The sequence below is a fragment of the Mastacembelus armatus genome, chromosome 14 (assembly GCF_900324485.2).
Source record: "Mastacembelus armatus chromosome 14, fMasArm1.2, whole genome shotgun sequence".
In the NCBI taxonomy this organism is placed as follows: Eukaryota; Metazoa; Chordata; class Actinopteri; order Synbranchiformes; family Mastacembelidae; genus Mastacembelus; species Mastacembelus armatus.
In genome coordinates, this window is record NC_046646.1 from 16,752,794 (window position 1) to 16,779,281 (window position 26,488).

General features: G+C 40.1%; 1 protein-coding gene across 1 annotated transcript in view; it reads right to left on the reverse strand.

Annotated features, from left to right (window-relative positions):
- The window catches only part of nbeaa (neurobeachin a), a 73,691-nt gene that overhangs the window by 27,089 nt on the left and 20,114 nt on the right, over positions 1-26,488 (reverse strand). The window contains exons 2-19 of the mRNA XM_026328555.1: positions 23,913-24,144; positions 22,144-22,244; positions 20,587-20,682; positions 20,213-20,334; positions 18,166-18,292; positions 17,179-17,298; positions 15,914-16,060; positions 10,975-11,172; positions 9,781-9,914; positions 9,392-9,500; positions 8,854-9,006; positions 6,943-7,111; positions 2,988-3,067; positions 2,794-2,856; positions 2,314-2,411; positions 1,347-1,439; positions 329-437; positions 141-222 (exon numbers count right to left, since the gene is read on the reverse strand). Coding sequence (XP_026184340.1) covers positions 141-222; positions 329-437; positions 1,347-1,439; positions 2,314-2,411; positions 2,794-2,856; positions 2,988-3,067; positions 6,943-7,111; positions 8,854-9,006; positions 9,392-9,500; positions 9,781-9,914; positions 10,975-11,172; positions 15,914-16,060; positions 17,179-17,298; positions 18,166-18,292; positions 20,213-20,334; positions 20,587-20,682; positions 22,144-22,244; positions 23,913-24,144 — 2,233 coding nt within the window. The remainder of the gene's footprint in view (positions 1-140; positions 223-328; positions 438-1,346; positions 1,440-2,313; positions 2,412-2,793; positions 2,857-2,987; positions 3,068-6,942; positions 7,112-8,853; positions 9,007-9,391; positions 9,501-9,780; positions 9,915-10,974; positions 11,173-15,913; positions 16,061-17,178; positions 17,299-18,165; positions 18,293-20,212; positions 20,335-20,586; positions 20,683-22,143; positions 22,245-23,912; positions 24,145-26,488) is intronic.

The window sequence follows — 26,488 nt, forward strand, 5'->3', positions numbered from 1 at the left end:
CAGTAGAGTGTCAGGCAGATCAAGTAGGAGGTGGCAGCAGTATGAGCTATTGAATTCAGACTTTGTTGTCTGTTTACTTGGATTAAAATAATGCAGACCAAAGAACACAGAGAGACAGACTACAGTCTTTCAGTACTTACTGGGATTTTGGATTTTGACGGTGGAGTCAGGCTCAGGGTGGGGTTTGTGAACCACCTGAGTACAGACCTGCTCTGTAAGAATCTGTGCAGACAAAAGAATTGGAATTAAACTCTGACCACCCAAAACAGACTAGAAGTGTGTTGCTTCATGCACAAGGCTACAGCAATGCAGTGCATAAATGACCTACCTCGTACAGAGTGTTATAGGTGGTGATAGAGACGGTGTTGGTGTGCATCATTAGCCTCTCCCCCAGCAGTGTGAACAGACTGTGTGTGTGCATGATTTCTACCTTCCTTCTGCAAGGACACAACACACACAACACACACACACGCACACACACGCACACACACAGTTTGCCATTCATAACACAATTTACAACAACTCCAACTGACATTGATGGTTGCTGGCTTGATGACAGTTTAATATTGGCAGGTGGCACCATGTGGCCCTGTCAGTTAGGATAGGACCATGGAGGAGGAAAAATGAATACTAACAAAATTAACGCCGAAAATTTAGTAGCCCTGTAAAATAAAAATAAAAAATCACTATGACTTATTTTTGTATTTTAAATACTATCATAAAAATACACTGAAATGTATTTGGCTGTATTTGTGGTGTATTATGTGTGAATAAATTACTATCTGGCTACATCTAAAATTTGTGACATATAAGCTTAAAGAGGCAGCCCTACAGGATGTTTGGTTCAAGCAGATATTAAGTGGGTGGGGGATTGAAGTTGCAGGGGCTCAGGTGCAGCGTGGCAGTCTGCTCCCATGTCGTGCAGAGAGAGGTATATATGTCACATGGGATGAATAAATCCCCCAGCATTCATTGCTGCTCATCAAGGTTCCACCTCCCTTCCAGTGCACACTGTCAAAATGATTATTCTGCCTGGACGTGATGATGAGGACATTATCTTCACATTACACACACAAACAAACACTCCTAAGGCTCACTGGAGACTGCGCTGGTATAGTTCTTCAATTTTTACTGCAGTGTCTTTTTTCATTTAAACCAAAATGTGTGGCCTCTAGATGTCCTTAAACTGATGCAACATTTACATTTAGCTGTGACAAAAAAAAAATTTATCCTTCTCTGAAATTTTTAGCTGTTCCCTTGTTTCTGTGATTCACCTTTTGCTGAACACCTGAAGCCAAACTGCAGAATATAACAGACAGAAAGCACAGAGACAAAGAGGTGCTTACTTGTGACCGAGGTGTTTGAGGAAGTAGCCCAAGACTTTGAGGGCCTGGACCCGAATGCTCTCACTCTTAGAGGTTAGTAGCTTGCAAATCACCCTGCAGCATGTCAAACACAAAGCCACACAGATTATACGTCAGTAAGTAAAAAAAAAAAATTAAAAAAAAAAAAAATTAAAAAAAAAAAAAATATATATATATATATATAGATATATATATATCTATATATATATATTTTTTTTTTATATATATTTTATATATATTTTATTTTATATATTTTATATATATATATATATATATATATATATATCCGTAATCGCGTGTGTAGGAGACACCTGCTAACACATGGGCTGACTTAAGCATTTTCCTCACAAATCAAAACAGAAAAAAAAATGGGAGAACAAAACCACAATACCGTTTGCTAACAGGCTCTCCAGCAACAGAAGAGTTACCATGGCAACCAAAAAGACATCCATGTGTAGTTGTGCTTTTGGGGAATTACCAGCACAGTTAGAGTCCACCGCTGAAAAATCAAGCAGCTCGGCTAAAGCTCGAAGTCTTTTTACATGTGAAATTAGTATTTAACGGAACAGTGACTTAGCTACACAGGGAAGAATTTATGTTTTGCCTGCAGACAGATAAAATAATGACCGAGAATGTTTTTTTTGTTTGTTTTTTTTCTTTGTTTTAACAACCACATTTGGTACATTTTAAACCAATAAGTGATACTTTCCTCTAACTCTCCCTTGCTTTTAAATTATTAACTGTTCCTATATTATTAGAAAAGTCTTTTCTAATCAAAATTATTACTTTGAGTCTTTAAACATGTCAATATCACAGATCAGGCATACTGTATATAATGCAACTGCTCCTTGAAGAGAGATCATATTTTCTTAAGAAAAAGCTCTTTTTCATGGTGTTAGGAACCGGTGTTGCATCAGATCTTTAAAATGCTTGTGTGGGCAGCATTTACCTTATTCCATTTCTCTGGTCAAAAGCAGGGATCATGGATGCTGGATGTTCAGACATAAGAGCCACCAACAGCTGGAGCACATCGTGGATATTCTCATCCTGCAGAGAAAAGAAAGTGAAGTTGAACAGGAGGAAGAAGACCAAAGCTACAGATCAACAGAGGGATGAAAGGACAAAGGAAGAGTTACAGGGGTGGACATCGATGGGGCATTGTGGAAGGGAAGGTGGCATTTCAGAGCAAGAATAGACACAATTGTTACAGAAGAGTACATTCTGTTCAGTTCATTGTTGCGCCATTTTTCATTCTGTCACAGTGCAGAAGCTGACTCACACTCTCACTCGTTCAAGTGGACCATAACTCCAGCCCACAAATTATAATTCATATTTTGCCACCGGCTCCACTCAACTGTTCTCACTGTCTCTGTCTCCATCTTTTGCCCTCTCTCAAAGTGTCTATTTTAACACAGGGCTGAGCATTTACCTCATGCATTGTCAGAAGGTAGTTGAGAATGCTCTGTAGCTCGTCCTCCTTCACACCCCGGTCCTGTGAAAAACAGACATGGTGTGTTTCACCAAAATATTCGGGGGCTTCTGTTTTTTGGAAATAATGGCAAAAACTGTGATTTATTGCAACTTAAACTATGTGATGAAGATAATCAGATTTTCTCACTGCACCTTTAGTATGAGTTGTTTGAGGAAGAGAAGCATGAAGGCTCTGAGCGAGATGATCTCCTTTTGGGACGGCCGCGGTCCATCTGAACACAGAAAACAAGAGTCCATTTTTATACCTGAGGATTGGCTGGATAAGTCGCTAGTTCAAGCTGAGTAATCTCTACTGTAATATGGTATCTCGGGTTAGTGAGAGCAGAGGAAAAACACAGAAAACACAAATACTATGACAGACCTGTGGACTGTAAATCACTGTCATTAACTCCAGGGACACAATAGCAGCCTGGATAGTTGTACTAATTTTACAGATTACAGCAAAAACATGGCAATTTGCAAAAATGCGACTGATGGCTCAAACACCCTATGTAATCAACTGTATCTCCTTTAAAGCTCTGGCACTCCATCAGTTGTTGGCTGTGGTGGGGTTCAAAGAAATAATCCAGCTAAAAACACAAATACATCTGATGCATAACACAAGCAGTTTCTCATGCGGGTCGGACGTCATTCTCTCTTTCTAAAAGGTCTGATGTCTTTTACCATTCTTGAAATCTTTATCTCCATTGTACCATGATTCAGACGTCCAGTGCCTTCAAACAAATGCTTTATGAGGAGACATCACTGTGGTTCGTTTATTCTGACATTTGACTGCATTTAGCTTCAATAGAGGCTTCAAAGTTCCCCTTCACGTCTGAAACTAGAGCACAATGGCACTTTTAAAATGTTTATCATGAGAACTGTCAACTCAAGATGTTGGCACTGCATTTTCATTGATCTGCTTCATTTTTGTATGTAATGTGCACATCAGATACACTAGAAATTTATGACGGCTGTAATGAATCTGCTCACTAATGGAATATCTTGTCAAATACTCTAAACATACATTAATTAATTCAGATCAGAGCAAGGATGATATAAGCCCCGCACCTTTAAAAATAAGGGCATTTTCTTGTAATGGCCCCAAATAAATAATTGCAGGTAAAGAAGACATCTCACCCCCCATGTTCCTCAACAACTTCCCTACAGATGTCATTATCAAATAAAGCCTCAGTACACAATAAACCTTCCAAGCTACCTGTTCTCATCAGCACTCTCCATTCCCAGCAGAGCTTTGTTAAGTTTAAAAGGTAACAATAAACATCCAACTTGTGTGCATTTGCTGCTGCACAAGTTGCTGTGTCAGGACGTTTGGAATTTGCCTCGTTTTATGTGAGGTACAAAGCAAGAAGTACTGCAATTGGAAGCGGCGTTTGTTATAAGCTGAATAAAAATGTACTTCGCCCTCTGAGAACATTTAAACTGATATCTGACCCATGGATGCTTAGCCAGTGAAAGCTAAGAGAAGAATAAAAGATAGAGGGCGTGAAAGAAAGACGATATAAATAAAGCTTCTCCTGTTGTCATGCTCTGCTGGCACTGAACCATATGAGATGAAACATGACACTTAAGCAGTCCCCTGTGATCGATCATCCTTATTTGTCAAGCTGGCACATGTCGGTGGCATGGTGATGTTCACCATCAATCAAGGTTACACAGCATCTCTGTGTCAAACAAATGCTTGGATGCATCACATGAATGTGAGTGCAACCTCTGACTTAATAAATAAAATAAAAATGGAAAGGTTTATATTAAGTTTAACTGTTTCTCAGCTTTTGGTGTTATGGTGTTATATATATACATGATTGATAGATAGATCGATAGATAGATAGATTGAGAGATGGAGAGATAATATGGAAAGGAAATGTAAAAAAAAAATGAATAGAAACAAGGGACAAAAGTATATAGTCAGACATTTTACAGTATGTCATTATAAATGTGTTTCAGCCACATTCTTATTTTCACTCAAACCCTTTATTCAATGTTTCTGTTGTGTTGCAGTTCAAAAGCAATGCCCATGACTGGTACGAAAGGCCTGAGGTGTTTTCATTAGGTAAGCCTCTCCATTTTTCTGGTCCTGAAAGCAATTTTCCATTAACATCAAAGAGTTATTTGTAAAACCTGAAGAGGACATATTTCTAACCTGATTCAAAGAATTCAACCTCATTACTTCAAACTGAGGCACAACTGAATACTTTTTTTTATGCACAAAGCCCATTGTGTATGTTTAAATTATTTATCTATTACCGTGCAAATTAATTCCACCAATGCATATCTCACACAGTATAGTCAAGTACACACATATTAAGATTTCCAAACCGCAACCTGCACATCTTGTAGCTTTGAAAAAACCAATAATATGCGTCAAAAGATAATTGCTGCCGTTATCAGCGGTTCTTTATGGGGCTAAATCCCAGCAGTCTAACCAAACAGAAAGGAAGTCAGACAGCCACTTGATTAGAAATTCCAAAAGCTCCCTTGGATCTGCCAGTCAAACCTGTATGTTGCCATGGCAACACGGGATGCATACACTCAGTCAGTGGAGGGTCCGGGGCAAAAGAGGTTGATTAAAGTGAAAGGCCTGCTCTGACCTTTCTGAAGCTCTGATGTGTAACAACAGTGGCTGCAGTAACACTGTTCTCTGCTCTATTACAAAGGCAGTGAAGAAATAAAATGGGATTTGGCACAGTGTTGTGACTGGAATATTATATATATTGTAACTGCAATTCTTCTTCAAATATAGAAAACTCTTGTAGGCTATAGTTGTGTTACAAAATACAGATAATTCTTATTTGCATCATGTAAGTTGGGGTACTACAGAAGATTTTGATCATATAAGGTTGTGTAATAAAAAGCAGTGACTTAGCTTCTTACTACTGTACCATGGGAGGCCAGAAATACAGCTTCAAATGTTTTGCTGCTTTTGTGTGACTGTCACGGATTATGCAGATTGGACGTGGTATATTATAGCAGAATTCTTCTGTAGAGTAGATACCTATAAACCTGCTCACTATTTGCATATCAAGCATGACATGTACTTGTTTCCTGACACAGCTCCACAAAAGACAGACTTTTACCAATAATCAAGAAAAGAAAGACATTTTTAACAAGTACCTAAAGGTGTAAATTATTGTATAGATCCAGAAATACTGTAGAATTTGTATAAATATACTGTATTACTGTTATTTGGCTAAAATTTAAACTGCTCTTGTGTTTAACCTGTTTATTACTGGGGCATAATGTGAAAGTGGCAGAAAAAAATTCTGATTTAAAAATGTAAAACTCACACACTCTCTATGTATTAATCCACTGAAACCTTTATCTAGTGATGTCCTCCTTTTAGTAAGGTCTATTGCGTCTGTAGATTTAACTAATACAAAGCCATCAGCTACTTTTAAAAGAGCTGCTAGTTTAATCCAATCCTATATTAAGCAGAGTTACTTCAGGTCTATTTGTGTTGAATGATATCTCACACAATATCACAATGGGCTTTTTAGGCTCCAGAAATAGTTCCATAATTAATGAAAAAAACTGGCTCGAGAAAGATTTTCAAACCCTGCTCGTTTCATGGCCAACTGTTGTGTGCTTGTCAGATTTGAAAATTTACAGCCATGGCACTGTGTGTATCTGTGTGAATGTGTTTTGTTTTCCTATGTTATGTGACCTTACACAGGATAACCTTAGAAGATGAAAGACAAACACAGACAGTTGGATAATGTAAATTCATATTTGATGTGTGTCAGAGATTGACATTACCACTGCACATACAGATAAAAGCCATGTTCAAATAGTTCTACGACTATTGAAGTCATAACAGGGTTTGTGAACTTATTTTAAGAAGATATGAGAGGATGCGGCAAAAAAAAAACAGTAAAACGTCAATAACGGATGGTAAAGAATCTGCAGAGGAAGGGATGGTTTGTACAAAGTGGTACATTTTTAGATATGAATAGAGAATAAAAACAATATGTACATGTATGTAGTATAGCAAGTGGTCAGGAATACTGTGTTTGAATCTCTAGTGGTGTTTATTAGGAGGTGCAGAAGTGACTCCCATTGTTTCTGTTTGCACACCACACAGACCTACCAAGACCTTTGGGGGTGATTCCACTGCACTCCAGCGGGTTGATGGCCCAGTAGTAGTACTTAAGAGTGTGCATCAGCTGCAGGACCGTGCCCACACGACGAATGGTGGTGTAGATGGTGGCAGTGCCGATGAACTCTGATGAAAGGTACGTGTAGAGGGATAACTGGACCTGTATAAACACACACCCATTTTTAAAGTAAATCAAGGTATAGTATTATATACATTAACAAAGGTGGACAGATGGATATAACTTCTCAGACACCTAAAACAAATAATACATGTGTGTTTATTGTGAAAAGACGACTACAGGAGAATGAGAGGCAACTTCCCTCCAGCAAAAAACACCAGTCTTTTCTGGTTTGTGTTATTTTGAAGTTTCTGTGCCTGAAGCTGTCAAGCATCCTTAAATCCACCTTAAATGTCAACACTAACATTTCAGGAGGGTTCTTTCCATTTGCTCATTTGCTCCTTCCGCACCCTTTCCCCCTCTCTTGAAAGTCCTTCAACCAATCCTGTACACAGATTAGAACCTGTCCACAAATGCCTGATCTCATTACAGTGACCACGACACTAAGGACCAGCCTTAAGGAGGTATCTCTGTTCAGGTGGATGAAATTAGAGGAGTGCTGCGGCCTAACCACACCATGTCACAACTCATCTACAACGGAGTGCACTCAGCTCACCTTAATGACCTTCATTACATTACATTTCACACACAGAGCTGATGTATTTTTCTCATGCTCTTTACAGCAGGCTGAGCTGTAGAAAATCTTTAAATTCTTTGATCATCAGTAGCTCAGGCTGCAGTGCTGCCAATAATAGCTTGTAACAAACATTCCCCCATCTCAGAAAGGATTACGTTTAGCAGGGGTGCTTGGTAAAGAAAACATGCTCTTTGCTCTCAGGGCAATGGCATGAAAGATGGGACACGACATTCAGATGCAACTTCCTCAAGTGTGTCATTAAGACCTGAATATGACCAGGGTCATTCTCGCCAGTAATGAAGGTGATAATAATACCCCGAGAAATGGAAATAATAAAGCTCAGTGGGAGACAGAACAGTACAAGGGAAGTAAGATTAAAGGATTATAGATTTTTTTTGTGTGTGCTGCTGTTTAGTTACATTTGTTATGCTTGGCTTGTTCTGACCCTGAACCTGATGAATTGTGGTAGTGTGCAAATAATTGATATTTTCTATAATGGCTGTTAATTGAAAGTTAACCCCCAGTAGGTTACCACATAGTCCAACCACTCTGATCATGTTCTGCTCTCTAGACGTGGTTCTTCTGATTTGGATTCTCACTTTTACAACCACCCTCATGTTTATTTTACCTTAACATCCTTTTAACATCTGCTGTACCCAAGAGCCAATCACATTTCAGGGTCAGAAGGAAGAAGACAAGGAGTCAGGAAGTTTTGAAAATAATAGAGTCTAGAGCTGACTGGCCCCCACGGGAATGCCAGGAACACTCACATCTAGTTCAGAGTGAGGAAGAAAAGGAAGACTGCACATCTCTCTCCTGTCCTGGGGTCTTTTCAAATGTCACTTTTTTCTCTTTGTTTCCTTTGTTTGCATGCTCTGTCTTTTCCCTGGGTGATGTGCCAGCTCCACCCTATCTGTCCTACAACCCCTTTTCTATATTACTGTAAAGGGCAATCACCACATCAGACCCTCCTTCCACTTTGTTTTTTGCTGCCTGCTTGTATCAGTTTTCCTTGTATTCAGATAAAACCTGCAGAATATAAACCACAAAAAACACATTCTCTCTTGCTTTTTTTTCCCCCTCTGTCTGGCACATCTGTCTTGAGTCACCCCAGGAATTCTCTTTTTCAGACTGTCATCTGTTTTTTCTGCAGCAAGGACACAAAAACACATATATTTTTTCGGCACATACACACAAATAAACAGACCTTGGCAGGGGTGTGTATCCAGATGGCAGCGTTGAAGAGGACATGGTCACAGAGCTGTTTGAGGAGTGGGGCTCCATGAGGCAAACCATCCAGATACTTGGCGAAGGACAGGAACTGTTCAAGTACCGCCCTAGTTATGTGGACTCGTGATGACTGGAAAAAGGAGAGGAGATGATGTGACTACGTTGTGATACATGTAGGTGTCAATAAATTAACACCAGAAACAAAGTCAGTAATGTTAGAAAATGTCTGTCATATGAATTCAGATCATCTCTGTCCATTTCATCCTTTAAGGCATTTGTAAGAGGAAGATGCTGCAGTCGGGAATTGAGCTGTGTAGTAAATATAAAACAACTCAGCACTTGTGCATATACAGTGGATGAGTGATGAGCGCAAATGTAATTAAGACCCACAGCAATACCCGTGAGGAAGAAAGTATGTAGTCACATAAGCATCATAAATATGGACTATTAACCTTGAAAACCAAGGCTAGTCTCCTCATTCACCTGAAAAACTCTTCACTGTGACGGCCTCTTACCTTCTCGAGCAGGTACCCAATCACCAGAAAGCCCTTTCCTCCCAGCATCTGCTCCTGCATGGCCACTGAGCTCTTCAACAGCTCCACCAGGAATGCCAGCAGAGTAGCACTGCAGTACAAACACACTTCAGTAATGATGTGTGGAGATCACAGGTGGATTTCTACATGTTCCCTCAAATTGTCTTGTATTTGCTTTATCTCTTCGCACACACGTTCACCTTCTCCATGATTTTTTATTGAGCAGTTGAATTTTTGGCAGTAGAAAACAAGAAAATGCATTTATATTGTTTTTACCAATTTACTGTAACGTCTTCAGAAATCATTAGTAGTGTCCATATCTTTGCTTTCCAGTCAGTTGTTGCGTGCCATCGTTTTTTCAGACCACTCACCAGACTGTGGTGTCCACACTGCTGTCGTTGAGCTGTTTGTAGTCCAGCTGAGCAAACAGAGGGAACAGGACTTGGATGCCTCCTATAGAGTGTATGGCACTGTGGATGGAATGAGTAACAATGGCCTTCACATCCTGTGGGATGAAAAGTGACTATTAATGCTGACAGAGACATGTATTATACTGTATGTACCTATACACACACACACACACACACACACACACACACACACACACAACACACACACACACACACACACACACACACACACACACACACACACACACACACACACACACACACACACACACACACACACACACACACACACACACACACACACACACACACACACACAGAGATACAACAAATAAAACCATATAGTTACTCACCACCATTACAAAATACAGTTCTCATATACAAACCTACGCCAGAACATCTACTGAAATACAGCATTCCTACAGTTACAAATAAAACTTAAAACTTGTATTTTTAAACCTGTGAACATATTGAATACATGATGTACATACTGGATTGTTCTTCATTGCTTAATATCTATTCTCTGTTTGTTAACTTGCAGATATCCTGATTTTTAGCTATTTTAGGTTTAATAGCTTCGTAAAGACACTATATTTTCTTATTGCTATAGTGCAATAAATCCCTTGTTTGGCTCTCAGAAGCATACAAACTACTGTATATTAACTAACTAAAACAATTCTGTAACTATAATCAAAATCAAGATGACATGCAAATAAAAGCAAAAGCAACATTGAATGGACACCTGAAAAACAACCTTAAGCACTATCCACAAAAAATTATTAAATTAACAGCAGAGTGAAAATGAAAAAGAAATCTGATAGCCTGCTATTGTTGTATTTAGTGCAGTAGCAACCGCTTTCATAAGTTGCATTTAGTATTTTCTTTATTAAACTTTGCATTGCCCTCCTGTGGCAAATCTCATATCTATAGCACTCCAAGCAAGGTAAATACAGCACTACAGATTTTTCACAAATGCAATTTGTGTGAGTCAGCCTGTGACTCACTAGTCTGATAAACTGACTGAACTGCCATTTCATTTCTCATCTATCATTCATATGTGAATTGCTGAACAAATCAAGAGATGTGGGCAGTGATTCAGAGGTCTGAACCTGGCTAATGATGAACGGCCACTTAGAAGAATCCAGTCGGACTGACCTGTAACATGAGTGCATGTGGCGAATGGACGAAGATGGACGGGTTTTCCCTGGGGGACGACTCCAGGCAGAGCTGTGCATCCGTCGCCTTGGCATTGTAGGTGAAGGAGATGGAGTTGGCCAGCTTGCCATCATACAGCACCTGCTTGTGGTGCTCAGCCAGGTGGATGTCACTCTCTGACTTAAACTTGAAAGTGCTCTGCAGTGATGGAGAAACAAGAAGTCAAACGCTGTGTAGGGAAAAAACTTGTGTGTGTCTGTGTGTACAAGTTCAACACCCAAAATGGAGTCTGCTTAATTGCAACATGAGCCGTGTGTAAACAACACAGCATTAGCTTAATGAACACAGCACTAACCCAGGCACTAATTCAATTAGCCCGGAATAAGAGATGGAGCCAGGAGGCGCATGTGTGTAAGAGAAGCACTCTGAGCTCCAAATCTATCTTCTATCTTTGTAGTCTACTAACAAAAAACACATACAGTATACAGACAGAACATGGCACATTTGTATTATTCACTTTATTCATATTACTTTCTATTTGTCTGGCACAAAAATTGTCTCCAAGAATGTGCTAAATATCTTGTTGAAATCTAAACCTTTTATTTAAACTATTTTAGAGTTATTTAAGAAAAATGAAATATAAAGCAGATTTTTTCATGCAGATAGTGCAAGGTGTGCGTCTATGTCTATATCTGTCTGCACAGGTTGGTGGATCCATATATCGTGCAGTAGTGCTGCTACATATTAAGCCCTGCAGATGAATGGCCTTCGAGCTGCTCTGATGCCCTTTGCAGCAGCTTCAGGCAAAGGCCACTCTCGCCTTCGAGCGGGTGGGTTCCCAGGTGCCTTGTTCAGTCTGACTATAAAGGAAAACCTCCGGGTGCTCACGGATCTGTAGGCCTGTCTTGCTCTAAAACCTTTCATCTGAGGTCTGCTGTAGAAAATGTGCCCTGAGCAGTTTTAACCATCCAGCACAAATTTTTACATGGAAGCAAAAAGAACACTGCACAATGGAGACATCCTTATCTCTGTCCAAGGGCTGAATACTACTGTTTTGCAGCACTGTGTCGACCACAGGTTTCCACTTTCATTCCAGTTATCAGAATTATGACACAAACAGACTGCTTGTATAAAGAGGAGCTGATAGAGACCACTATGCTGGATCTGAAGCACACCTTTAACGCACGCAGTCTTATCACAAACACATTATTTGCAGGAGTAATTAATGTTAACTTGATAGTGTGAACATTTGTGTTAAAAAAAAAACTCATCTCCTACAAGTAACCTAGAATACTGCAGATATTCTGAAGTTTAGCATGCCCTCTGATTGAAAAAAAAAAAAAAAAAACTTAATTGCCTGAGTGTAAAATTAAAACACTTAAGATGCACATTTTTTTGCCATGTAAGACCATTTTTTGTGGTGTGTTTACAAAGTGTGTGTGTGTGTGTGTATTTGTGCATATGTAATGATGTGGCTGCGTAAATGTGAGCTTGTTGCTGTGCTAACCGAGAGACAGGTAGATGAAAGTGTAAAAGAGCTTTGCTGACTCTTTTAAAGTACTGAGGGATGTACAGAGGCATTCTACAGGCAGCTGGAGAAACATCCAAGACTACAGGAAAGTGAATGCTTTTACATATGTAAAGCTTTACACAGTCGTGCTTTTATATGTGTGTCCCTCACCTACTTACACAAACACACACACACACACACACACACACACACACACACGCACACGCACACACACACAGAGGAATCAAAGCGACAACTCCTACCCGACTGCTGCAGACACAACACTGGCCTCAAGTGATAACAGCACACACACAGACTCCATTCAGCTCAGCCTGTGCCTCTGAGCATCTGCACACAGTTGAATGAAGACCAGTTCTCCAGCTTGAGATATAAATGTTTTATGACAGTTAAGGGCATGTCATTTGATGTAATTATGAAACCTCACCAACACACACAAAAACACACGCAGACATTCAACACAGGTGTCCAGATAGAGTCACACGCGTCATTAATTATGTTGTGGCCAGAGTGTTGGCAGTGCTGCGCAATGACAACATCTGAACTCTTGATGAAGCGCACAACCAGCGACATACACGGCGTGACAGGACATACACAGGATACACACTGAAAGACAAACAAGTTTTGTTCTGACTAAAGCCCATACATAAAAACAAGATGTTATGTTCTATCTTCTTCTGTCATTAGGGGAGCATGGGAGTGCTGAACTGCACACACGTACAGATATTGAGTACACACAGCATGTTGGGCATCATGAGCCGCGTCAAGTGGGAAAACGTTGAACACCCTCACTGTGCTGAAGGCTTGTTTAGCAGACTGAGCACAATGTCTGTTTTTACTCCTCATTATTGAACAGTAACACTGACAGTGGCTGAGACCAAGAATCTTATACAGCTAAGCAGACAAGCAGACATATAGAGTTACCCTGTACACCATACATAGATACACTTCTCTTCTATACCGATTAAGCAAATCCCCAAGAGCAGCTTGTCATATACACACATCAACATCACCATGAAGTCAGGAGAACAAGGACTGGCCTACATTTGCATTAGGACAGGAAGCTGAGTTCCACTGGTGGTGTTCTTTAAATGACTGCAAAATCCGCCCACTCATCATTACAATACCAGCACAGAGGCCTGAGGCTTTGAAACAACTGAGGCATTTAATGGTCTCTTCTGGGCATCTGAGAAGCCCATTCTGCGCCATGCAGAGAGGCAATCATCTGACTGATCAGCCTCAGGAAACTGTGGTCTGTGACAGAGAGAGGAATCAGTATTCATAGTGGAGAAACAGCAAACCCCAAGCATGTGATCATTAGGAGGAATATGTGGGGACTCCAGTCCATAACGGGCCTTATGTTATAGGATGTGAGAAAGTAAGATCAAAATAGAGAGAGACAAGGACTGAGAGAAAAATAAGGTGTGTTAAACTATACACTGAATCCCACCATTATGCTGCATGTGTGGTTCAGTGTAGAATGTGTATGCTTCAATGCTCCTACAGATGTGACTGACAGTTAAAAAAGAAAACAACATAATTAAAAAACACAAGTTTACACTGACAAAACTAATTGGCGCCAACTGTTCCCTATTCCAGACGTAGTAGAACAGACAAGTTGCTTTTAACCTTTAATGTAACATGTTATTTCAAATATTATAACTAATGAAATGGCATAGGGAAAAAAATATTAGCCTGCTATTTTGTAGCCCCCACTTTTGAGTTAATCACTGCAATCAAGTGCTTCTTGTATCTCTTAATGTGACTTCTACTTTTCTCAACTGGTAGTTTAAACCACTCTTTCTCAGCAAACTGCTCCAGCTCTCCCAGGTCTGATGTAAGTGCAGCTGCAAGCTTTTTCCATAGACGTTCAAATGGATTAACATCAGGACTCACAGCAGCCCACTTCCGATCGCTCCAGTGTTTTTGTTCCTCATCCATTGTGTTATTGGGTTATTATCCTGTCGGACAGGCCTTGACCTGCAGCTGAGACAGAGCTCTGTGACACTGGGCAGCATGTTTCCCTCCAGAATGTCTTGATAATCTTCTTATTTCACTGCACTACCCTGCACAGATTCAAGACACCCTGTGGCAGACGCAGCAAAGCAACCTCATAACATCACTGAGCCTCCTCCACGTTTCACAGTGGGGGTGGTATTCTTTTCTTTGAATATCTGAAAGCTTTTCTTCTGCGACCATAGAGCTGATGTACTGCAGCTTACCAAAGAGCTCTCATTTTGTTTCAGGGCATTCTCCCACAAGGATTGTGGAGTTTCAATATGCATTTTTGCAAACTCCAGTCAGTCTTCTATGTTTCTATTTGAGAAGTGGGGTCCTAAAGTGATGTATGATGATATTGTTGTACCTTCATCTTGGAGGTCAGGCCACTACAGAAGAGTTTTTCAGAATAAACAACAATATTCCAGTTTTTGTTTGATTCTATGCCAAACCAAAAGGTATGTCTGTCTCTATATCTGTCAAAACCTAAATTTCTCCGCCGTGATTAATAAGTTAAGAAACAATTTTCAAGAAGAGTGGAGCATTGTTTCAATGTTGGTAAAGATACTTTCAGCCAAGCCTGCATGTGAGACAAAGTTGTCAATGTGTTTCCTCGGAAGTGTCACTTTATTAGCTAATTAAAGCACATTTATGATTCAGCATACATCTACCCTTTCTATTGAAATGCCAGCAGATGTTCATACACATCAGTAGCTCCAGATACCTGTGCGATCTCATGGTGCAGGAGTCTTGACAGCTTTGGACACCTCCATAAACAAGCTGTAAGTGGCCTGAAGCATGCATGCCTGCCAAATTAAGAAGCAGACAGCTGGCAAGGTGTTGCAGAACCTCAGCTGTCACCGATAACCAGGCCAAAAGGCAGAGATGGTGATTTCTAATGCACCAGTAACACCCAACACTGCGGACCCTAGTATGTACCACAGGAACGCAAAGTTTTGCGTTCAAACTCACGGCAAAAATCCAGCCTCAGATACATCCAAACCACAAATTCGACACATCAGCATTTACAATTGGTGTGAGCCAGACAGGAGCTATTTAGTGTATAGCAAAGCTGCTTTAGCCTCTATAGTTGTGTTTTTCATCAAGGTAACCACTCAGAAAATGATTTCAGCAATGCCGCTTGTTTAAATCACAAGTCTACTGTTGAGAATTAAGAATATCCCCCTCTTGAATTAGAAATGCACACTAACGAATCAAGATGTAAAATATTCCTGTATCTACTGAATAACCACCATGAAGACAGCTCAGCCATCAAATGCTCAGTTGTGGACAATAAAATTACATTATGCCTTATCTATTCTAAAGTTTTCTCAGTACTCCTGATGAAAAAGGGGTATACACTGTTTGCACAAATATACAAAAATACTGTATTTGGTAATATGAACACTTTACCTTGTATCCTGGACCAAGCTGGTGAATGGCAAAAATTTGAGCTGGGTTAAGAGCTTCACTGAAAACATAGATGGCTCCCAGCTGACCACAAAACACCCTGTTAGCATCCGCCGTCTCTGATGAACCCAGGAAACACTTGTCATAGCTCTGGAAGAAAGGCAGAAGACAAAAAATGTCATATTAATCTTTTCAAACACAAGATAGAGATCGATAGAGATTTGTGAACTCTAATATGGTTTAACATGACTACCGCAAGTAAGTGGACAAGTAAGTCTCATGTTCTGTTTCTATGTCACTTTGGAAGAAGGACATGTTATTTGTTTATTTATTTATTTATGTATGACAGACATGACATTTTTACTTATTTATCTAATTCTAGCTTTGTGGAACTACAAGTTCCAGCCAGCCATAAAATCTCTCTCATAGATTATGCGTTTTTCAGTTTTAGGACATACCAACACCTTTGAGTACAAATGACTGCTTAGAGATTGTTGATCTTAAAATTTTAATACATCTCAGTTAATTAATTGGTCTGGTCATAAATGCATGTTAAAGGATGGTGTTTAAAAACAGATGGACTTTTAGGCTTCTAATCCATCTGTTCCAACCCTGGCATCACCTAGTCTTACATTCTTTCTGTCCACTCATCTTTCATCTGCTCCATTCCTGTGAGAGCCTTTATCACAGCATTATCTTCATCCTTTAGGACAAAACAAATCCTGCATCAACACATTTTGAGACCTGTTCTTTCCCTTGTGAACTGTACATTTCTTTTCGTAAGAGTGTTTTCAAGACGCTGCATTTTAACCCAAGGCTAAGGAATTACTTATAGTTTATAGAATAACACCACCCCTCAGTAATTGCAGCAATGTCAAGAGCCAACCAGGAAGAAGTGTAATGAAGGCTGTGCTGCCACTGAGGGGTCATGCTACCTGCCGCCTGCTAATGGAAAAGTTGGAAGTTGGAGTTTGTGTGAGTGGTGATGGAATAGGGCCCAAGGGCAACTCCACCCAAGCTGATGAATATAGAGGACAAACCTTTAATGTCTGCCAATATCACAATAGGAGGGCAATGTGAAGTAGAGCCACAGCAGCAATGGATTTCTGAGGCAGGTACAGAAGCCCTTATTTAGGAGTAACCCTGCACTGCACCACTGCCTTTTAGGTCTGTGAAAGTTTCTTCATTACCTTATGTGTTTTTCTGAAATCCTAAATCATAATTGTTCATCATACAGATCAGTGCACATGACAAAAATCATCCCTTACATCATTGGTGTTTACGTGCCAGGCCATATCGCCATAGGAGACCAGCTGACCGTTGACATAGCAACGGATCTCGGAGTTCCTCCAGCGGTTGTAGATGTGGACAATGCTGATCATGTACCACTGAAAAATATAAACACACATTTTGTTTGAATGCATTTCTTTTGCTTTTGTAAAACTCTGAATTCCCTGCCTCACCTTCACTGCCTTAGCTCTACTCTTAGATGCTTTTGTATATTATTTTGTACATTGGTACCGAAAGACAATTTTATTTGAGGATATTGAAGCATGTGGTGAGTGAAATGAGTTATCTGATTTTTTTTTAACTTATTTAATAAATACAAACTATTGAAGAATATTGGTACAAGCCTCCTGCTGTCTTTGCAATACTGAGAATGCTCCTCCTAACATTTAGTCTCTCTATAAGAGGGCTACCTATCACATCGCTTTTGTTGCTATGTTTTTAGCTCACCTTAACATACCATTAATTGCTAAAATTTTGCTGGTGCATGCATAGACGGGGAGTGAACTAACCATACATACATGCACACACATGCACACTGTGGACACAATGCTGTGAGACATGGTGACTTATAAATTGATTAAATTAAACCACTGGGAACTTTGTTAGGCAGTGTAGACATTTTACCGGGTCAGCAAACACTGTGGAAGGCTATCTCATCAAATGAATGTATGTGTATGTGTATGTGTGTGTGTGTGTGTGTGTGCGCATGCAATGGTGTGTGTGTGTGTATGTTTGTGTGTAGGACAGCAGCAGAATGCTGACAGTGCGGTAGAGAGGCAGTGTGCGGTCTTAATTGACAGACCTTATCAAGAGTCATCAACACACCTAGCGAGTGCAAAGAGAGAATATGTAGAAGAAAAGAGCAGCCAGACTGGCGTCTTGCTGTCTCATCTAACAAGTGGCACTAAGATGGCTAAAAATCATTCAGATGAGATATTTGGTTGCAAGGATGTGTGTTTCCTTACCTTGCGGGGTTGGAAATCATATTTCACACAGTGCTGAAAGCCTTTTCCTTTTGATTTCAATGACGTCACGATGAGACAGTTCCCCACAAAGTGAGCAGAGTAACCTATTCCTTTACTGGTGCGAAAACTGCAAAAGAACCAGAAATAATTGCACTCATTTCAGTTGATTTGTAACTCAGTGTTTTCATTGTCACCTGTTAAATGAACCAAGTAAAACGCACAGACAAGATTCTTTGAAAAGAAATCTTCCTACAATACGACTGGGGCATTTTTCACAGCCGCCTACAGTATGAGATTATTTAAGCAAAAACCAGCCATGAAAAAGTAGGATTTTAAAGTCCTTTCTTTGCAGCAGCACCAGGGCTCCCAGTGAGAAATACTAATAATCCCCTTTTCTCCATTCTTCCCCCTAATGTTTCTCTTCCTGCACTCGTAACATCCATGTAAAACCCAGCCTCAGAGCTAAGCTACTTCATGAAACAAGAAGACACACTTCACTACTAAAATAGCCGCAGAAGGATCACACATGTAGTGGAACCAGAAAGCAGATATAAATCCCTCTCAAGCGAATCCCTCGTCCATGTCAGGACTGCACATAGTGGGTTATTGCAGCCTTCACGCAGCCGTGGAGCCTAGTATCAGACAGGTGGCTGTAGTAGCAGCTGCACATGGGGGATGATGATAAGACCAGGGCCAGAGGAGCGGACCCTCCCCCTTTCTACACTCCTGACAAATGGTTACTAAGGAAACAGCATAACATCCGAACACTTTTTATGGTGACAACTCATCCCTGTGATGGTACCCAGAGAATATACAGACGCATGTTATCCTTCCTGAAGCCGACTAGCTCCCTGATTCTTCAGTATTATCCTTCTGTCAGTATTGACTCAGAGTTTGAAGTTGGGAGGGGGGGAGAGGTGAAGGCAGGACGCTGTTGGTTAGCATCACAGAGTGAAGAGGGAAGAAGCCAAGCAGAGGAGTAAAAGAGTTCAATTAAATAAAAGGTCAAAGCTAATGAAGCTTCACAGTGGCTAACGGCTTACACTTGCAACGCTACCTTCAAGGCCAGAGATGTCCATGGATGCACAACGAGCAGACGCATCCGCCCAGCAGCACACTCTTAATAGAGTGCCATGACATTTAAAGTTATGTGCTAATTCATTATCTGTTTATCTGTTAACTTCCTGTCTGTGTCATTCAGTCTGGTTAAATGTCTGTCATCTCAACTGCTTCAGTAAACAAACTTTTGGTAAATTCTGAATATTAATTTATTCAGCTAAGAGATTATTTGTTTAGGATTCTTACACCTGTAGAAGGGGGATTACTAACAACAGCGACCTGTAGCTATGTGATCATGTCCAACACTCCCATAATAGAAAAAAAAAGAAAAATCTTTTGTATTTCAGGCAATGGGCAGTTAAAGTAATTGTTTTTATCATATATCAAACTAAAGTGTCCCTTATTAAATGGTTGTATCTTTTCAAATGGCTTTGCTGCTTTGCCTGTGTACACTTATCTTTTGAATTTACAATTATTGAACAAAACAATGACTTTAAATTCTCCTTTAGCAGAGCAAAAGTCTGCAGTCCAGTGAATATTTCTCCATTTTTGTTCACTTTAGTTAGTTACTTCTTACTTTCACCAGAATACCTTTCAACACGCAGAGGGAGCCTCCCTGAACTTGTTTTATTCAGCCCTGTGCATCCTGTACAGCCTTTTCTCTCTAAACTAAAAAAATCTGCAGACACCCTTCTTCTGAAGGACTGACACAAAGACCCAATGTTTACCATTGACATTTTTGTTTCTTCGTCTTCTATTAAATTTCTCTGTTAGAGCACTGGCAGACATATTGACATGATGTCATTGAGTAAACAAAACAGAAATGAAAGATTCATGGCCAAAAGAAACACTGATAGTGTCGTGCTGAGTCTGAATGTTTCATTTAAATTCAGAAAAAGTACTTCACAATGTTTTATAGTCCCTGTATCCCCATTGCAGGGATTTTATTTTATCATGCAATGGTCCAAATGATTGGTGTACTACTCACCAATAGAGGTATGGTTTGTCTTTATCCACGTTGATGTTGTTGAGTGGATCCTGTCTGAACCAAGTGTTGATAGTGAATCCGTTCTGGTAAGGCCATTTGGCAATTGGCGGCAATGCTATAGCCTGGGTAAGGAAACATACATCAGAGCAGCTCTTGCAAATGTTTATAGTAATCAGTTTTATTATTAGTTCTTTTTCACCATTCAACTCCGTGCACTGGTGGAGTAAGTGCCAATTAAGGAGTGCTGACTGACTGCAAACAAGAATGCCATGAAGGGCTCTTTAGCAATTTGGATGCACAAAGAATAAATTAGACAAATTTATGATAATAAAGCTGAGGTGTGTGTGCTGTTTGTGTATATCGCTCAGTCTCACCGCTGCACTGCGTCCTGGAAAGTTGAAGAAGGTATCAGGACCGTGTCTGTGAGGCATCTGGTTCAACACAGACAGGAGCTTGATAGCGTGTCTTGGCTACAGGAGATGAGGAAGGAAGAAGGTGAGTTTTATCATCATGTGACAGGTGCGTTTCAGTGACACAGGAGTGAGATCTTGGTAAAACACACAGGAAAAAAAACATGGTGTGACCTCACATCTCTATCACAACTCCACTCGGTCAATAACGCTTCAATCCCTTCCACCCTCCCCTGACAACACCTGATCAATACCATGGCAACCCCTAAATCAATGAGAGGGTCGCTGGCAGGAGGAGAAATTGGAAATGACAGGGAAATGGGGGCTAGGTAGATGGGGAGTTGATAGTTATTGGAGAAAGGTGGTATGGAGAGAGTGTACAGGGGATGGATGGTGATCTTGCTGTGGACCACTGATCAGTGAATAGGGATTGTTGATGGTGGATGTCACGGAGGCTGAGTAGAGGGTTAGACTGGCGAGAAGAGACGAGGTATATTGACATAGCTAGCAGGCATCAGCAGCTGTCAAGGCACCACAAAACCCTTCGGTGAGCAGGGACGGCGGAGGAGAACTCTGCCGTCCCTGCTCACCGAAGGGTAAACCAATAAAACCACGCTAAATGTCCACAGTTCAGTTTTTAAAGCATCCACTCCACAACTAAACCCAGTGACTGGAAGCCAATCAGCAAACTGCAGGGAGCATTTAAAAATGACAACAACAAGCAGCACTATAAGTGGAATTTGCAGTAAGCACTCAAGACTCTTAACTCCTAAATGAATCTCATTAACAGGTACTCAAAGGCACCATAGGTCCTAAAGTAAACTTGAGTCAGCAACTGCAAAAGAGCAACGTATTTCTCCTCTTCACCTAATCCAAAAACCAATTTTATTAATAAGAAGCCGTTAAAAAGACAGCACTACAATTAGACTGAAACAAGAGAATGAAATTGTAATAAAATAAGTATAAAATAAGTGTATGAGTGAAATAAAAAATAAAACAGACGTTAAAAACTGAAACAAGGGATTTGCCTGGGAAAAAAAACTATTATGATTTCAGTCCATTTCATGAATGTTTCACCTTCACAGCTGATTAGACTGTTACTTACTAATACCAATAAGAATAAAACGTCTGTTGCATTAATAAAATCAATTATAGGAAAAAACACAAGCTAAATTGTCCTTGTCTTGACATGCAGCACAAATCAATCCAAACATAAACAGAGATACATCCTCTATTCTGGTCTATTAACATGATCATCCCATTAAATGACATTCAGACTAGTGACAGTTTTTTTAATCTTTGTATCTTTTGTAATCTTGCATCATATATATTTACCTTCCTAAATATTAATTGTAGAAAAATGGAAAAAGTATAAATATAAAATTGGTCTTAAACCCAATAATCAAGAGCAGCTCTGGTAAAAGAATACAAATAGGGAAATAAAAACTGGGGGATTTTCCTAGATATCTGCCACTCTTCTGCTATCAGAGCATCATGTAGTATCTGTGTCCAGAAACTCACCCAGATGCCATTGTCTCCCCTCAGCATACTGAAGAGCAGCTTCAGCTCCTTCACTGTGATGCTGTAACTGGCCATGACTCCCAGCATGTCCACCAGGAGGTCTGAGAGAAAGGCAGACAGTGAGTGTTAAGACAGCTAAAACAAGGCATCCTGTGAGTCAGTACCTCTACTGACACACTGAGTGTTCAGGAATCAATTAGTAAGTGCATTCAAAAAGTGCTCAGGGAACCTCGACTGTAGGAAATGCATACAACCTTGAATCTTAAGGAGAATTTCTGTGCATTGCAATTGAGTGATTCATGTGTAAACCACAATGTAATATCTTGTTAGTGCATATTGATCCTGAAACACCAAATATTCAAACATGAGAAAGTATTAAGTACTCTCAGATATTAGCTAAACAAACACAGAGCTGTGTAAAGTAATACTTCAGCTAATATTGACAATAAGATTGCATGTTATGTGAATGAGTCTTGATGGAAAAACGGTGAAACAGTTACCGAGGGCATCTCCAAAAGCTAATGAAACCCACCAGCACCATTTACAAAAAATAATGTAAAATATGTAAAAATGTAATGTAAAATCCAAAGGAGTCTCAGATAAAATGAATCACTTGCTGGCTCTAGATTTAAATGTACCATACAGACATCATGAATGGCATCAATATCCTTATTTAACTCTTGTCAAGTAAATGCAGTATTTCCTTCAATATGTTTGCATATTAATAGGCAATGGGCACTGAATGTAGCATCCTGGAAACAACCTCACTAAGACTCACAGACCAGTCCTAGACTCCTCCATGTTTAATGACTACATGTCATGAAGCTGAAAAAGCAAGGCTTCAGAAATATTTCCCTCTGAATATTTAAGCAGCTAATTAAAAAATGTATTGTGTTAAAAGACATTTGTTTAGTCAAAATGACCTCCCTGACTCCTTGACTTTCATTTTATACAATAAAACAGACCAGCTTGGGTATGGCAGAGCCACAGCACAGCCCTCTCTGACTGAGGCAATCTGCTTACAAAGGCACTTCTTTCCCATTAGGCCTGCTAGATATGAATAGAGTCTTCCCACAATATTTCATTAGCTAGAGCCCAGCGATTGGGAATAAAGCAGGAGGCTAGCACACAGAGGTGCTCGGTATGAGAGAAAAACGTAATACATCATGTCCTAGATTTGAAACCCCCCAAGCTCTGTTTTTGGTACAATCAATCCATGTAGGTCATTTTAAATAAGTTTTAGAATCATGGTTCAGTAAGGGAGTGTGTGAGAATTGGCATGAGATTGATTTAAGTGCTGTGTTGAGCATAGAAAGCTTGTAGTTATAGTTATAAAACAGATTATGCATCCTGCGGTTCTAGGCAGGACAGAAAGAACGCTGTGGGGGGACGGCAGGAGAGGACATACACTCGAAAGCATCATTAAGTGGAAGTCAAGGTCAATATGGTCATATAAAGAGATGGCTGTGTATGTGCTGTATGTGCAATCACACCCTACATACAAATAGCAGAGCTGAGGATATTACTGTGTTGCACGAGAGGAATTTTATGGATCGATGACGTGTTAAACATAACAGCTATCAGTTCTGAACTTACTGTCTTATCTCTTAGCCTGCTGTGCAAATTAATGCATAATTGGAATCACTGCAAAATGTAAAACAAAGAAAATAGTTTTTTGTTTCATGTATATGTGGATGTAACCGTGCTACACGTCATTGAGATTTCAGCCATATGTACAACATATGCACATTTATCTGTCCGTCGCTCACCTGCAATCATATCGTCCACAGTGCTCATCTTGAGCAGCACCTGCTGGATGAGGCCGACCTCTGTGCTGGTCTGCAGGTTGCGTACGCTCTTGCGAAGGATGGCTGTGAACATGCTCCAGATCTCAGCCTGGCACGTCACCTCGCAGTGGGACAACAGCTCCACCATGCAGCCGATGCTCTCTGCCTCCTGGATGATGAAGTTCATCTCCAGGTCAAACTCGCCACCCACCAACTGGAAAAGGGTGAGGGAAGAGGAGGAAGGGTGGAGGATGAAGAAAGAGAGAGGGGGAGGGACATGGTTTGGGAGGCAGGAATAGTCAAGAAACCAATGTAAAGGAAGGAGGATAGTGAAAGCAGTGTGTTGAGCAGGAAAAAAAGGGGGGTGGTGTGAAGCAAGTGGGAGGAGAGAGAGAACAAAAAGAGGGAATGATTTAGTGAAGCATTTAACCTTTTGTCTGTAGGAGAGGTAAGCCTGGCTTCTGATGGATGCTGATTGTGGATAGGAAAGCATTTCTTCTGCCAGGGGCCGCACATACTGCAACAAATAGATGTCCTCCCTCTCTGCACACATACACACGCACACAAAACCTGGTCTCTATTCCACTCTCTCTCCTGTGAAGTGCGAACTACAATCACTCTCAAAATACAGCAGGTATAAAACTGGCCTGCTCAGAAACACACACAACCATGCAAACACACACTGGTGCTGTTAGAACATCTTTCAGTCCCTGTGCTCTCAGACAGCATTAATCATAGGATACCATACCTTTAAAATTGAGTGCAAATGTTTTAATGGCCAATGCACTGTAATTACAGACACAGACACAGACACACACACAGACACACACACACACACACACACACACACACACACACACACACACAGGCACACTCACTCAGGCACCACATGAACACAAACATACCCACACAGTTCATCCTCGGCATAATACTCTCACCAGAAAAACCGTAGCCATAGCAACCAACAAGCTAAGACAGCACACCGTCGAGGTTACTAAATCAGATTTCACAGAAACATGCAGGACGCAAAGAGAAGCTAGCAGACGAAAAATTACAAGAACAATTAAAGAGAGTGCATGTGATTATCTGTGTCCATACAACTGTGGTCCTCACATGGGCCGAGTAGGAAACTAATTTTAAAAAAAAAAAAAACAAAAAAGTACAGAAATTATGTTGACAGTGAAATGAAAAAAGAGAGTAGTCCTGTGATTTCTGTCCTCTAACGTGAACAAGAGAATATGCGAACATGGTCAAAAATAAAAACGGAATGTGTTTAATAAAGGGATAGGTCATTTGATATATGGTTATTCAATAGAAAAGAAATCTATTCTGTGTAGAGCTGGGAGTTAAATCAGTGGTCTGTCCTAATGGCTTGATTATATTTTTACAAAATTATACTGTAATTGCAGTTGTAAGTTTATAAAATGAAAAACAAAAGGTGGTGCTGACATTTTTGTTTTACATATATGTACTTTTTTTTTTTTCTTATTTATTGCATAACAGTGGGACACATTGCTGCCTGAGCCATCACCATGACAACTGAGCAAACACCATCCATGGAGGAAATGTGGTTAAAAGCTCTGGGGGGAAAAAAAACGCAAAATAAATTTCATAATTGTGATATGTGAAACTGTTGTCACTTGCTACATCATACATATTAATATAAAACAAATACCATGATATTCATTTCATTGAGACTATGAAACAATGTACCCTGGGTAAATTAAATACACTCATGGGTTTTGCTGCTACAACCAGTTCACAGACTTTCTAACTTGCCTTAGTACAGCAAATTTTCATATTTACAATGATACCACACTAAGTTTCTTTATAGGTTTAGAAAATGCATTTCCGTCCTCTTATTTCTATGTGCATTTTCAGTTTGTTTTGCTGAAGCTCCCGTTCCACTGAAGCTAAAAGCAGAGACAGATGAAAACATCAGATCTGTGTGGACCAATAAGACTATTGTTTCTCACATTAATATGAATGAAAAAGATAAATGGCATCTTTCCACCAAGCTTTCAGTCTGTGTTTCTATTGTTTGGAGGTTTTGGACGGATGGTCTTACAAAAAACACAAAGAAGATTGAGGGCGGTGCATTGTCTCTCCAATGCTGCCACATATAATACTGACATAAATGGAAAATTAGCAGCAGTAATCATTAGAAACACCAAGCATGCATTCTTCACGTTTTGGCTAATTGACAGACTTAGGCTCAGCTCCAGTGAGATGCCTTAGGTGAAGCTTTGCCTTAAGTTTCACTGTCACTTTGTGATTGATCAGGTTTTAGACTTTAGGCTCTGTCATTTAAACTACACTTTCATTCTGTCCCTTTCTCTCTCCTCTCTGTCTCTCAGTGCAGTGAATTGATTCAGTGCACTCTGCGAATGCATTAGCACAGATTAGAGAGCACCCCTGAAACAGGCATGGAATAAAAAGAGGAAGAATTAATTCATCCCACATTGAATTTTCCCTTCTCCTTTGAGATTCCCAATTATAGAGCACACTGGGGATCACTGTATCCTACAACATCTATACAACCTGCCAGTGTGACGATG